The 15433-nt window shown below is 39.7% G+C and overlaps 1 protein-coding gene across 4 annotated transcripts in view; it reads left to right on the forward strand.

Annotated features, from left to right (window-relative positions):
* WDR7 (WD repeat domain 7) overlaps nt 1-15433 on the forward strand; it is a 357939-nt gene that overhangs the window by 234889 nt on the left and 107617 nt on the right. For all 4 annotated transcript variants that reach the window (XM_059894160.1, XM_059894163.1, XM_059894162.1 and 1 more), the window contains one exon: nt 9877-10063. In XM_059894160.1, the coding sequence (XP_059750143.1) occupies nt 9877-10063 (187 nt within the window). The remainder of the gene's footprint in view (nt 1-9876; nt 10064-15433) is intronic.

Here is a 15433-nt window from a genome sequence, read left to right on the forward strand (position 1 = left end):
GATCAGAATTTAAAAGGCAGTAGGTCTTGCCTCCCCCCTTTTTTAACATCTTTATTGGAGTATAATTGCTTTACAATCGTGTGTTACTTTCTGCTTTATAACAAAGTGAATCAGCTCTATGTATACATATATCCCCATATCTCCTCCCTCTTGCGTCTCCCTCCCACCCTCCCTATCCCACCCCTCTAGGTGGTCACAAAGCACCGAGCTGATCTCCCTGTGCTATGCGGTTGCTTCCCACTAGCTATCTATTTTACATTTGGTAGTGTATATATGTCTATGCCACTCTCTCACCCTGTCACATCTTACCCCTCCCCCTCCCCATATCCTCAAGTCTATCTTTAGTTTTTTGACGAACCTCCATACTGTTCTCCATAGTAGCTGTATCAATTTACATTCCCACCAACGATGCAAGAGGGTTGCCTTTTCTCCACACCCTCTCCAGCATTTATTGTTTGTAGATTTTTTGATGATGGCTATTCTGACCAGTGTGAGGTGATATCTCATTGTAGTTTTGATTTGCATTTCTCTAATAATTAGTGATGTTGTGCATCCTTTCATGTGTTTGTTGGCAATCTGTATATCTTCTTTGGAGAAATGTCTAGTTAGATCTTCTGCCCATTTTTGGATTGGGTGGTTGTTTTTTTCATATTGAGCTGCATGAGCTGCTTGTAAATTTTGGAGATTAATCCTTTGTCAGTTGCTTCATTTACAAATATTTTCTCCCATTCTGACAGCTGTCTTTTTGTCTTGTTTATGGTTTCCTTTGCTGTGCAGAGCTTTTAAGTTTCATTAGGTCCCATTTGTTTATTTTTGTTTTTATTTCCATTTCTCTAGGAGGTGGGTCAGAAAGGATCTTGCTGTGACTTATGTCAAAGAGTGTTCTTCCTATGTTTTCCTCTAAGAGTTTTACAGTGTCTGGCCTTAAATTTAGGTCTTTAATTCATTTTGAGTTTATTTTTGTGTATGGTGTTAGGAAGTATTCTAATTTCATTCTTTTACATGTAGCTGTCCAGTTTTCCCAGCACCACTTAATGAAGAGACTGTCTTTCCTCCATTATATATTCTTGCCTCCTTTATCAAAGATAAGGTGACCATAGGTGCATGGGTTTATCCCTGGCCTTTCTATCCTGTTCCATTGATCTATATTTCTGTTTTTGTGCCAGTACCATACTGTCTTGATTTACTGTAGCTTTGTAGTATAGTCTGAATTCAGGGAGCCTGATTCCTCCAGCTCTGTTTTTCTTTCTCAAGATTTCTTTGGCTATTCAGGGTCTTTTGTGTTTCCATACAAATTGTGAAATTTTGTGTTCTAGTTCTGTGAAAAATGCCGTTGTTACTTTGACAGGGATTGCATTGAATCTGTAGATTGCTTTGGGTAGTATAGTCATTTTCACAATGTTGATTCTGCCAATCCAAGAACATGGTATATCTCTCCATCTGTTTGTATCATCTTTAATTTCTTTCATCAGTGTCTTCTATTTCTGCATACAGGTCTTTTGTCTCCTTAGGTAGGTTTATTCCTAGATATTTTATTCTTTTTGTTGCAATGGTAAACGGGAGTGTTTTCTTAATTTCACTTTCAGATTTTTCATCATTAGTGTATAGGAATGCAAGAGATTTCTGTGCATTAATTTTGTATCCTGCTACTTTACCAAATTCATTGATTAGCTGTAGTATTTTTCTGGTTGCATCTTTAGGATTCTCTGTGGATAGTATCATGTCATCTGCAGACAGTGACAGCTTTACTTCTTCTTTTCCAATTTGGATTCCTTTTATTTCCTTTTCTTCTCTGAGTGCTGTGGCTAAAACTTCCAAAACTATGTTGAATAATAGTGGTGAGAGTGGGCATCCTTGTCTTGTTCCTGTACTTAGAGGAAATGCTTTCAGTTTTTCACCATTGAGAATGATGTTCACTGTGGGTTTGCTGTATAGGGCCTTTATTATGTTGAGGTAAGTTCCCTCTATGCCTACTTTCTGGAGGGTTTTTATCATAAATGGGTGTTGAATTTTGTCAAAAGCTTTTTCTGCATCTATTGAGATGATCATATGGTTTTTATCCTTCAGTTTGTTAGTGTGGTTTATCACATTGATTGATTTGCATATATTGAAGAATCCTTGCATTCCTGGGATAAACCCTACTTGATCATGCTGTATGATCCTTTTAATGTGCTGCTGGATTCTGTTTGCTTGTATTTTGTTGAGGATTTTTGCATCTATGTTCATCAGAGATATTGGCCTGTAGTTTTCTTTTTTTGTGGCATCTTTGTCTGGTTTCGGTATCAGGGTGATGGTGGCCTCGTAGAATGTGTTTGGGAGTGTTCCTCCCTCTGCTATATTTTGGAAGAGTTTGAGAAGGATAGGTGTTAGCTCTTCTCTAAATGTTTGATAGAATTCGCCTGTGGAGCCATCTGGTCCTGGGCTTTTGTTTGTTAGAAGATTTTTAATCACAGTTTCAATTTCAGTGCTTGTGATTGGTCTGTTTATATTTTATATTTCTTCCTGGTTCAGTCTTGGAAGGTTGTGCTTTTCTAAGAATTTGTCCATTTCTTCCAGGCTGTCCATTTTATTGGCATATAGTTGCTTGTAGTAATCTCTCGTGATCCTTTATAGTTTTGCAGTGTCAGGTGTTACTCTTCCTTTTTCATTTCTAATTCTATTGATTTGAGTCTTCTCCCTTTTTTTCTTGATGAGTCTGGCTAATGGTTTATCAATTTTGTTTATCTTCTCAAAGAACCAGCTTTCAGTTTTGTTGATCTTTGGTATCAGTTCCTTCATTTCTTTTTCATTTATTTCTGATCTGATCTTTATGAATTGTTTCCTTCTGCTAACCTTGGGGTTTTTTTGTCCTTATTACTCTAATTGCTTTAGGTGTAAGGTTAGGTTGTTTATTTGAGATATTTCTTGTTTCTTGAGGTAGGATTGTATTGCTATAAACTTCCCTCTTAGAACTGCTTTTGCTGCATCCCATAGGTTTTGGGTCGTTGTGTTTTCATTGTCATTTGTTTCTAGGTATTTTTTGATTTCCTCTTTGATTTCTTCAGTGACCTCTTGGTTATTTAGTAGTGTATTGTTTAGCCTCCATGTATTTGTATGTTTTACAGTATTTTTCCTGTAATTGATATCTAGTCTCATAGCGTTGTGGTCGGAAAAGATACTTGATACGATTTCAATTTTCTTAAATTTACCAAGGCTTGATTTGTAACCCAAGGTATGATTTATCCTAGAGAATGTTCCATGAGCAATTTAGAAGAAAGTGTAATCTGCTGTTTTTGGATGGAATGTCCTATAAATATCAATTAAGTCCGTCTTGTTTAATGTGTCATTTAAAGCTTGTGTTTCCTTATTTATTTTCATTTTGGATGATCTGTCCATTGGTGAAAATGGGGTGTTAAAGTCCCCTACTATGATTGTGTTACTGTCGATTTCCCCTTTTATGGCTGTTAGCATTTGCCTTATGTATTGAGGTGTTCCTATGTTGGGTGCATAAATATTTACAATTGTTGTATCTTCTTCTTGGATGGATCCCTTGATCATTATGTAGTGTCCTTCTTTGTCTCTTGTAATAGGCTTTATTTTAAAGTCTATTTTGTCTGATATGAGAATTGCTGCTGCAGCTTTCTTTTGATTTCCATTTGCATGGAATATCTTTTTCCATCCCCTCACTTTCAGTCTGTATGTGTCCCTAGGTCTGAATTGGGTCTCTTGTAGACAGCATAAGTATGGGTCTTGTTTTTGCATCCATTCAGCCGGTCTGTGTCTTTTGGTTGGAGCATTTAATCCCTTTACATTTAAGGTAGTTATCGATGAATCGATGTTTCTATTACCATTTTCTTAATTGTTTTGGGTTTGTTATTGTAAGTCTTTTCCTTCTCTTGTTTTTCCTGCCTAGAGAAGGTCCTTTAGCATTTGTTGTAGAGCTGGTTTTGTGGTCCTGAATTCTCTTAACTTTTGCTTGTCTGTAAATGTTTTAATTTCTCTGTTGAATCTGAATGAGATCCTTGCTGGGTAGAGTAATCTTGGTTGTAGGTTTTTCCCTTTCATCACTTTAAATATGTCCTGCCACTCCCTTCTGGCTTGCAGAGTTTCTGCTGAAAGATCAGCTGTTAACCTTATGGGGATGTCCTTGTATGTTATTTGTTGCTTTTCCCTTGCTGCTTTTAATATTTGTTCTTTGTATTTAATTTTTGATAGTTTGCTTAATATGTGTCTTGGCATGTTTCTCCTCTGATTTATCCTGTATGGGACTCTCTGTGCTTCCTGGACTTGATTGACTATTTCCTTTCCCATGCTAGGGAAGTTTTCAACTATAATCTCTTCAAATATTTTCTCAGTCCCTTTCTTTTTCTCTTCTTCTTCTGGGACCCCTATAATTCGATTGTTGGTGTGTTTAATGTTGTCCCAGAGGTCTCTGAGACTGTCCTCAATTGTTTTCATTCTTTTTTCTTTATTCTGCTCTGTGGTAGTTATTTCCACTATTTTATCTTCCAGGTCACTTATCCATTCTTCTGCCTCAGTTATTCTGCTATTGATTCCTTCTAGAGAATTTTTCATTTCATTTATTGTGTTGTTCATCATTGTTTGTTTGCTCTTTAGTTCTTCTAGGTCCTTGTTAAAAGTTTCTTTTATTTTCTCCATTCTATTTCCAAGATTTTGGATCATCTTTACTATCATTACTCTGGATTCTTTTTCAGGTAGACTGCCTATTTCCTCTTCATTTGTTAGGTCTTTTGGGTTTTTACCTTGCTCCTTCATCTGCTGCATATTTCTCTGTCTTCTCATTTTGTTTAACTTACTGTGTTTTGGGTCTCCTTTTCTCAGGCTGCAGGTTTGTAGTTCCCATTGTTTTTGGTGTCTGCCCCCAGTGGGTGAGGTTGGTTCAGTGGCTTGCGTAGGCTTCCTGGTGGAGGGGACTGGTGCCTGTGTTCTGGTCGGTGGGGCTGGATCTCTTCTTTCTGATGGGCAGGGCCACATCTGGTGGTGTGTTTTGGGATGTCTGTGAGCCTAGTATGATTTTAGGCAGCCTCTCTGCTAATGGGTGCAGTTGTGTTTCTGTCTTGCTAGTTGTTTGGCATGGGGCATCCGGCACTGGGTTTTGCTGGCTGTTGGGTGGAGCTGGGTCTTAACTTTGAGGCGGAGATCTCTGGGAGAGCTCTCACCGATTGATATTACGTGGGACCAGGAGGTCTCTGTTGATCCAATGTCCTGAACTCGACTTTCCCACCTCAGAGTCTCAGGCCTGGGAACCAAGATCCTGTCAGCCGCACAGCTCAGAAGAAAAGGGAGGAAAAAGGAAAGAAAAAGAATAATAATAAATTTTTTTAAAGTTTTTAATATAAAAGTTATTAAAATAAAAAAATAATAATAATTATAAAAAAAGAAGAGAGCAACCAAACCAATAAACAAATCCACCAATGATAAGAAGTGCTAAGGATTAAACTAAGATAAACATAAAAATCAGAAACAAATCAGTTGCAGACAGCAAACCCCAAGTCTACAATTGCTCCCAAAGTCCACCGCCACGATTTTGGGATGACTTGTTGTCTATTCAGGTATTCCACAGGTGCAGGGTACATCAAGTTGATTGTGGAGTTTTAATCCGCTGCTCCTGAGCCTGCTGGGAGAGATTTCCCTTTCTCTTCCTTGTTTGCACAGCTCCTGGGGTTCAGCTTTGGGTTTGGCCCTGCCTCTGCATGTAGGTCACCCTCTGGCATCTGTTCCCCACCCAGACAGGATGTGGTTAGAGTGGCAGCTTATTAGGGGGCTCTGGCTCACTCAGGCTGTGGTTGGGGGGTGGGGGAGGAAGGTGTACGGAATGAGGGGCAAGCCTGTGGCGGCAGTGGCCAGCATAAAGTTGCACCAGCCTGAGGCGTGCCGTGTGTTCTCCCAGGGAAGTTGTCCCTGGATCACGGGACCCTGGCGGTGGCGGGCTGCACAGGCTCCTGGGAGGGGAGGTGTGGATAGTACCTGTGCTTGTACACAGGCTTCTTGGTGGCGGCAGTAGCAGCCTTAGCATTTCATGCCCGTCTCTGGGGTCCACGCTGGTAGCCGCAGCTCGTGCCCGTCTCTGGAGCTCGTTTAGGCAGTGCTCTGAATCCCCCCCTCTCGCGCACCCTGAAACAATGGTTTCTTGCCTCTTTGGCAGGTCCAGACCTTTTCCCAGACTCCCTCCTGGCTAGCTATGGTGCGCTAACCCCTTCAGGCTGTGTTCCCGCAGCCAAACCCGGTCCTCTCCCTGCGATCGGACCGAAGCCCGATCGGACCGAAGCCCAAGCCTCAGCTCCCAGCCCCCGCCCGCCCCGGCGGCTGAGCAGACAAGCCTCTCGGGCTGGTGAGTGCTGCTCGGCGCCGATCCTCTGTGCGGGAGTCTCTCCGCTTTGCCCTCCACACCCCTGTGGCTGCGCTCTCCTCCGTGGCTCCGAAGCTTCCCCCCTCTGCCACCTGCAGTCTCTGCCCACGAAGGGGCTCCTAGTGTGTGGAAACCTTTCCTCCTTCACAGCTCCCTCCCACTGGTGCAGGTCCCGTCCCTATTCTTTTATCTCTGTTTTTTCTTTTTTCTTTTGCTCTACCCAGGTATGTGGGGAGTTTCTTGCCTTTTGGGAGGTCTGAGGTCTTCTGCCAGCGTTCAGTGGGTGTTCTGTAGGAGTTGTTCCACGTGTAGATGTGTTTTTGATGTATTTGTGGGGAAGAAGGTGATCTCCACGTCTTAACTCCTCCATCTTGAAGGTCCCGTTGGTCTTGCCCCTTTCTAATCACGACAGCCTAAATGTTGATCTTTCTAAAATGAAAATCTCATCAAACCCCTCATTTGCTTAAAACTTTCCAATCGTTCCCCATTGTCACCAGAATGAACAAACTCTCAGCATGGCGTATAAGGCCCTTTGTGATCAGGTGCTAATGACCTGTCCTGCCACGTGTCTCACTGTTACATTTCATCCACCTCGTCCTCTTCCCTCTTGTCCATTGCCCCAACCCCTTCTCTTTCCACCGACGAACTTTCCAGCCATATTGAACTATGTGTAATCCCTTGGTCTGGTAGTGTTCTCTCTCATCTGCTGGACTTTAGACATGCTATTCTCTCTGCCTAGAATGTTTTCTTTCCATACTCCTCTCCTGTGAGTGACAAAGTTTTACTTAGTCTTTAGGTTTTTGTATAGAGGTCACCTTTCCCTGGAAGCCTTCTTATATCCCTAAGATTGGGTTAAGCGCCCCTTTTAGGTTCTGTCTTGATACCTTGTGCTTATAAATGTTCTAACACTCCTCATAATATATTCAAATTACCTGTTTGCTCACCTATATCCTGAGCTACAGTGAATTTTCTTGAGGGGAAGAACTGAGTATTGTTCTGTTTTGTTTCCCCAGCATTTAGTATAATATCAATATAACAATACTCTGTAAACAGTTCCCCAATGAATCTTTGGATGGAAAGTTTGGGACCAAATTGTGGAAAGTCTTGAGTGAACATCAGGCCAATTTGTTGAACTTCTTAATACTGCCACCAGGAGAGTCTTTTACGAAGGACTCAATCATGATGGCAGGTGGTAGCATCCTTCTCCACCTTGGTTACTCAGTGAGGCAATATTCCCCGATTGTGCAGTAGTGGGGCACTTACATAAAATAAGTAACTATGTGCCTTTGTACAAAGTTAGATTCCATCTTGAAGAGGTTAAAATACAACCTTTATTGGGTACCTAAGGTTTAAGAAAAGTTCTGAGAGATAAAACTTAAAATTCATACAATTCCGTCATGAGATTTTTTTCTGTTAATAGAGAAGTGCTATCATTGTCTTAATTTTAGCTTTTTCATCACCTTGGTCCATATTGCAGAGCACTTATATTATATGGAGTCATACGACTTCCTAGATGTCAAGAATAACAGGAAAGTGGTAGATATTCTTGACAGTTTGAAATATCTTTCTGGCAAACTGGGGCCAGGAGCTGCGTTAGAAGTGTACATGCAGTAAAGGCAGGTCTGTTATCCATTTTAGGTCCATAATGTGTGCAAAGCATTGTGCTTGGTGGTTTGGGAGATGCAGAGTTATATGAAACATACTTCCTACCCTCAAGGAGCTAACAGACTTGCTGAGGAGAAGGGAAAGGCACCAAAATGCTTATATTTAAAGATAACTTGTGATAAGAGACACATAGGTACTGGCAGAAAATAGACCATTGGATCTCTTTTTTTCAAGGGGTTTATATTTTTATGATCCACAAAACTTGGAGCTTTACATATTATATTTACATAGCTAAGTATGAGAGTAAAATTTTCAAATACATGTATGAATGAAGTGTGAATTTCTAGATGTTTTTCTCAAGGAGGCTTTCCATATCTGTGTTCCTTTTTCGTTTACGGCAGGAGTTGTTTAACCCAAGGTCCGTGGCCTCCTTGAAATCTTTCTGCAGAATTTGATGGATATGTTTGTGTATATAGTTTCCTGAGGAAAGGACTGATGGCTTTCAACAGATTCTTTTTATTTTTTTTATCTTCTAAAAACATTCTATTAGAATCTTTAAGGATTCTATGACTGAGAAGAAATTCAGAACCACTGTATAGAGAGTGTGTTCACAGACTTGTCTCAGCTTTACAATATCTTTCTCTTTACCCCCATTTCAATCCATTCTCACTTAACAATTGGCTATAGCATAGCCAGTGAGTAAATGCTTTTATTTGTTGAGTGAATTAAATTAAAGTTTATATGCCATGTTCTCAATTTTAAAAACAGACAAGTTCAACATGTTATTCAGAATGAGCCCTGACTGCCCTTCACTGAACACATGCCAGTGAGGGCACTTGGCAGTACACTTCATTGTTTAATTCATTTAACACTCTGGCCCTTCATGAGTGATAGCTATTATTATCCCCATTTTACAGACAAGGAAGCTGAGGCTCACTGAGTATCTTCCTAAGCCTGCCCCCTAGTAAGTTATAAAATCAGTTAATACTCTGTCTTGAATCTGAAGCCTCTGTTCCCTTTAACTAGTATGCTATACAATAGTATGATTTATAAACTGTTTTGTTTCTTCCCCTCAACAAACAAACAAACAAAAAACCCTCTTCTAAGTTGCAATTTGTTCTTCACAATCCCTGGTGTTTTGGTTTTTTTTAATGTCAAAATGCCTTTGGAAGTAGATGAGCTTTTGTAGCTTAATGACCATTGGCTTAGGTATACAAACGGTTAGCTTGATCTTCAACATAAAGGAATACATATTAATTAAAATCTAGATCATTTCATCATATTTAGAAGTAATATTGAGCTATTTTTAAAATTGCATAACAAACTTATGTGAAGAATTTACCACGTACTTGACGTCATTGTCTGCTATTGGTACACCAGAATGTGGAGGAACAAATATGCTTGTCTGGGGCGGTGGCGGGGTGGAGTGGAGACTTTTAAAAACTACACATTCTACCTTCTCCATCCCTCATCCCTGTTGATAATCATTGCCTGTGATGAGAAGTGTTATTGATGAAGCATTTTGCGTATGAATTCTGTTAGGTGCAGAAGAAAGATGAAAAAACACCATCTTACATTATTTGAAAGCATCTTCATTTTGCAGAATGCTGAGTAGGGAGAAACATTGTTTGGAAGTTTAGAATCACTATTATGTTTTGATTTATATATACTTATTTAAAGATAGTTATTATGTAATTACAACACTTTAGAATATGGTATAAAATATTGTAGCCTAATTTATCTCTTTAAAGTACATGGCTAAACAAGCTGTAAACTTGAGATCTTTTTATAGTCTTACTATTCAAAACCCCTTGTCAGTCAAAGTAAATCCAAAGTGGTTTATATTTTGAAAATATGCTTCAAAGAAAACATCACAAAAGTAAAATTACTTTATTGCTCTGCCTTTTATTTTGTAATTTTAGGTAAGGCACTGACATTTCTTCTGCTGCAGCCACCAAGCCCCAAACTTCCTCCACACAGTACGATCCGAAGAACAGCCATTGATCTGATTGGACGTGGTTTCACAGTTTGGGAGCCTTACATGGATGTGTCTGCTGTCCTGATGGGGCTTCTTGAACTTTGTGCTGATGCCGAGAAACAACTTGCCAAGTACACGCTCCATTTCAGTTCATTTGGCTTTTATTGGTTTGGTTTGGTTTTGTTTTAGTAGAGGTCATTGATTACTCTTTATAAATTGCATATGGAGAAAAAAATAGACAAATATCTCAATATATGAAATTTTGGAAATAGACAATGAAAGGGAGATATGTTTCTGTCATTTTAACACAATTGGGATTTAGCTTTGAGCCAATTAATGATTTATCCGTGGCATTGTTTTAAATATATGTTTATTGTGCCTTGAGATATTATCAACTAATAATAATATAAACATATCACATATAAGGAAAATGATATATATAGTTGCTCAAAAATGTTTTACTGATGCAATACCTGGCCAGTTTGGGGAATTACTCCTTTGCACTCATGTTAATTTTTAAACCAACTTTATTGAGGTTTCATTTGCACACAGCAGAGGATCAGCCATAAGGAGGTTGCAGTGGTCCAGGGAGGCAGGGATGAGAGTAGAGGAATAGGAAGAGGACCCAAGGCAGTTCCTAAAATGAAACTGGGGCTGGTGATAGAGGTTAGTATTGACTTGAGAACCCAGCCTCCTGATTCCTGGAGGGAGTCTTTTTTGTTTTGTCTTGTTTTGTTTTGATGGTATAATACACATCTAACAGGAAATTTACTACTGTATCCCTGTTAAAGGATGCAATTCAGCAGCGTTCTCTGCATTCACAGTTATGCAGCCATCACCACTACCTAGTTCCCAGCAGCAGTCACACCAAATGGCAACTCCATACCCATTGAGCAGTCCCTTTCCATTCTCCCCTCCCACTGTCCCCTGACAATCAATAATCTGCTTTCTGTCTCTGTGAATTTGCCTATTCTGAATATTTCATATAAATGGAATTATACAGTATGTGGCCTTTTGTGTCTGACTTCTTTCACTTAGCATAATGATTCCAAGTTTCCTTCATGTTGCAGCATTTTTCAGTACTTTGTTTCTCTTTATAGTTGAACAATATTCCATTCTATGGATATACCACATTTTATTTACCTGTTCATCTGTTGATGGACATGTGGGTTGTTTCCACTTTGTTTGAACACCTGGTTTTCATTTCTCTTAGGTAGATACCTAAAAGTGGAATTGCTGGGTCACGTGGTAATTCTGTGTTTAACCTATTGAGGAACCACCGAACTGTTTTCCACAGCAGCTGCACCATTTTATATTCCTACCAGCAATGTAGGAATTGTCTGCATCCTCGCCAACATTTATCTTCTGGTTTTGTTGTTGCTTTTTTCGTATAGTCATCCTAGCGAGGGTGAATTCCTAGTGGTAGGAATTCTGGAACTGTCCCATGATGCCTCTCTTAATGTACAGGCAGACCTCGTTTTACTGTCCTTCACTTTATTCCGTTTCGCAGATGCTGTGATTTTTTTTTTACAAATCAAAGGTTTATGGTAACCCTGCATGGAACAAGTCTGTTGGCACCATTTTTCCAACAGCATTTGCTCATTCATGACTCTGTGTCTCATTTTTGTAATTCTAGCAATATTTCAAACTTTTTTTTTTTTTTAAATTTTTATTTATTTATTTATGGCTGTGTCTTTGTATCTGTGCGAGGGCTTTCTCTAGTTGCGGCAAGTGGGGGCCACTCTTCATCGCGGTGCGCGGGCCTCTCACTATCGCGGCCTCTCTTGTTGCGGGGCACAGGCTCCAGACGCTCAGGCTCAGTAGTTGTGGCTCACGGGCCCAGTTGCTCCGCGGCATGTGGGATCTTCCCAGACCAGGGCTCGAACCTGTGTCCCCTGTACTGGCAGGCAGATTCTCAACCACTGCACCACCATGGAAGTCCCAAACTTTTTTATTACTATATTTGTTATGGTTATCTGTAGTCAGTGATCTTTGATGTCATTTTTGTAACTATTGTGCCTTTTTTAGCAAGAAAGTATTTTTTAATTAAGGTATGTACATTGTAAAAATACTTAATGATATTGCACACTTAATAGACTACAGTATAGTATACACATACTCTTTATATGTTTACTGGGAAGCTAAAAAATTCGTATGCATCGCTTTATTGTGATACTCGCTTTATTGCGTTGCTCTGGAACCGAACCTACAGTATCTTTGAGGTCTGCCTGTAAGTGTTATCACCTCTTTGATTTTTTCAGTGAATGGTATTTCATGCTTATCATTGCTAGCCTTTTAAAAAACTAGAGTTCTCTGCCCTTTTCTTCATGGTTGCCTCTCTCATATCCCACAGTTGCCTTATATTCTAGCGTGCTTTGGGCCTGTCATCTTTCTGCTGTTGCTCTATGCTCAGAAGTGGAGACCAGAAAAACAACTGAAGGCTAGACTGGAATGCTGTGACTTTGTCCACAGATTGGGCACCCCCAGCCCAAAGTCCCAAGATTGACTTGTAGGGGAAGGGTATTCGTTTCAAACCTAAGCAGCTGTCCTCCCCCTTCACCTGCTTCATACTGCCACGCTTCCTAAACTTCACTTCTGTGTCTCCCTAGCTATATACCCTTCAGTAAATTATTTCACCTCTCACCTCAGTTCCATTTACAAGTTGGGGCTAATTGAATACCTATTTTATAAGATTGATGTTAAGTGAGTTTATATTTGCCAGGTGCTTAGAAGAGCACTTAGCACATGTTAAGAGATTGAATGGATGTTACCTATATGGGGGAGGGGTATGGATGGTGATGCCATTGTCATTGTCCTAGTGTTCAACAGATGGAAGAGATGCCCGTTTCTAGAATAAACACTTCCACATAGTGACAATCAGGATAGTTTCTGGATGGATACAGGTGACCTGAAGGTTCTCGATTGACTTAAAGGATTAGGAGGGAATGTGAGCCCATGAGTTGGCAGCAGTTGTAAGAGGCAGCTGGCCTTTGTGCAAAGCCTGGAACGTATTTTCAACCTTTTACCCTCCCCTTGGCTGCAACTGCCATGGACACGCTCCAAGGAGTCAACAGAGTGGCTTCTTTTACCTCAGCTTTCCTGGTTACCTTGAGAAGCCTTTAATATTTTTGATTGTCCAGAATTTTACTTTGACCTAATTTTATAGCCTATTTTCAAATCTGATCAAACACAATTTCAATAGTACGCAGTCTTGTTTTGTTGCCTGGGAGAAGTAATGGGTTTCTATTTTAGACTAACCATCTAATATTTTGTTTTATTTTGTGTTTAAATAAGTTCACATGAAGCTTATATCAGCAAACATAAAGATGTGCTGTGTTTTATCTACATGGAGTATGTCCACAGACACCAATACTTTAGCTTTCAGTAGGTAATTTAAATCTTGCTATTACATCCTTTTCTGTCATGAAGATTAGTATAACTCTCTACACCCAGCTCTGAATAAATGAATGTATCAGCGTGTAGCCTTGAGGAGTCCAATGTAATTTTCATCATGATAAATTGTATAATAAGCAAGAAAATGTTTGCTGATTAATCTATAACAAGATTTAGATTGAAAATGACCCGTTACATCCACGACACACTTGGTACAGGCTGCAGAAGGACTGAGATGGGGCGAAATAGAGAAGCAGGGTGACTGTGGATCTTACCCTCGTGGTGCCTGCGGGGCCGCCCTTCTGTGCCTGATTCCCTGTGCACACGATAACACCGCTTGGCCGCCTTGCTCCTGACTGTGGTCTTAAGCTTGCTTTATGAAGAAGCTTTTATGTTAGGCTTGTGCTTTTTAAAAAGAAAAAGACATAAGCAGTGTTTCCTTCTTTATTTCAATTCTTGTGAGTTTATGAAGGAGGGGGTTCAAGGCAGGGCAGCTCGCTCAGGTTGCTCTCTAGTTCTGAGGAATACATGTGATAGCAGAGTTTCTCTCTTTCCCTCTCTCCCCTGTGTTGACATCCTCTGTCAGAGATGACTCCTGAGAGGCCTCCTGAAAAACTGTACATGCTCAAGACCAATAGAGCATTTTCCCAGAATTAATAATGTTTTTATTTTAGAAATATGACTTAGAATTTTACATCTTTGGAATCAAAATAAAACCAGCTATTTTCCAGTGTTTTCAAACATCTTGCCCAATTTTAAACTATGTTTATTAACTAAGCAAGCATCTATTGAGTAGCTAATATGTGGAAGGGACAGTGTTAGGTACTATATGTAGTGACAAACTTTCATGAAACAAAGGCCCTTCACGTGACTTGCAGTCTTACAGGAAAGATAAGATCTTACAGGAAAGAAGGAGAGTAAAAGGTATGGAGATTCAGAGCATGGCAGATGAATCACAGGGGGGTACCCAGACAGTACCCAAGGGAGAATTTCATTTGAATCTTTCCTTTGAATGATTGTGAGGAGAGGTGGGGAAGAATAACTACGACGTGCGAAAGGACAGATGGGGAAAGCCCAGGCACGCCCCAAAGAGGCTGAGGAGCAGCTGCACACATGGGGACATGAAAGTAAACATTGTTTTTAGCTAATTTTATTTATGAATTTCTTGCAGAAATTAAACCCTGGGATGCTCCCATCAAAAACTTGAACATAATTGCCTTACTTATTATCTCTGGGGAATAGAATTGGGTTCAAAGAGAAGATTGGTTTTACCTTTTTCTTTATTAAAAGAGTGTAAAAATGACTATAAAAGATTATAAAACGAATCTGAGACAGGTGCTTTCTCTTGTCCAGGAAAAGGTGAGGTTCAAACCCAGGTCTTACTGACACCAAAAGCCATGCTCCCACCCCTGTGCCATCTTGCATTTGAAATCTTTTTTTTTTTTTTTTTAGGCTCCTTCTCAAAGGAGCTGGTGATGGTGATGCAAATGATAATTATAGCCACACTTTATGATCTTTTTTTTTTTAATCAGTCATCAATTTTATACACATCAGTGTATACATGTCAATCCCAATCACCCAATTCAGCACACCACCATCGCCACCCCACCGTGGTTTTCCCCCCTTGGTGTCCATACATTTGTTCTCTACATCTGTGTCTCCACTTCTGCCCTGCAAACCGGTTCAGCATTTGAAATCTTATACCCAGAGAATTAAAGACCAACAGAGTACTAAATTCAAAACGACCTATTAAAAGGACCTAAAAGAGGTCAACTCAGAAATTTTAGATTTTTAAAATCTATTTAATGAAATCATTTTCGTCAAGAATTTTGTGCCTTCTGGAAATTAGAAGCCCATTTAAATATCAGTAAACTCCTTGACACCTTGGGCCATGTTTCGATACTATGTGTTTATTCTTATGTATTCAAACACCTGTTATATGATTTGCATTGTTATTTACAATAAATATTTAATAAAGTCCTAGAATTTTAGAGACAAAAATCTTCTTCAACAGCATGCAATCCAGTGCCCTTGATATGGTATTAAGTAAAAATAAGTTGTAACGATTAAACAACTTGTCCGAGGTTACACTAGTCCTGTGAGAGCTA

The sequence above is a fragment of the Balaenoptera ricei genome, chromosome 14, assembly GCF_028023285.1.
Source record: "Balaenoptera ricei isolate mBalRic1 chromosome 14, mBalRic1.hap2, whole genome shotgun sequence".
Lineage (NCBI taxonomy): Eukaryota > Metazoa > Chordata > Mammalia > Artiodactyla > Balaenopteridae > Balaenoptera > Balaenoptera ricei.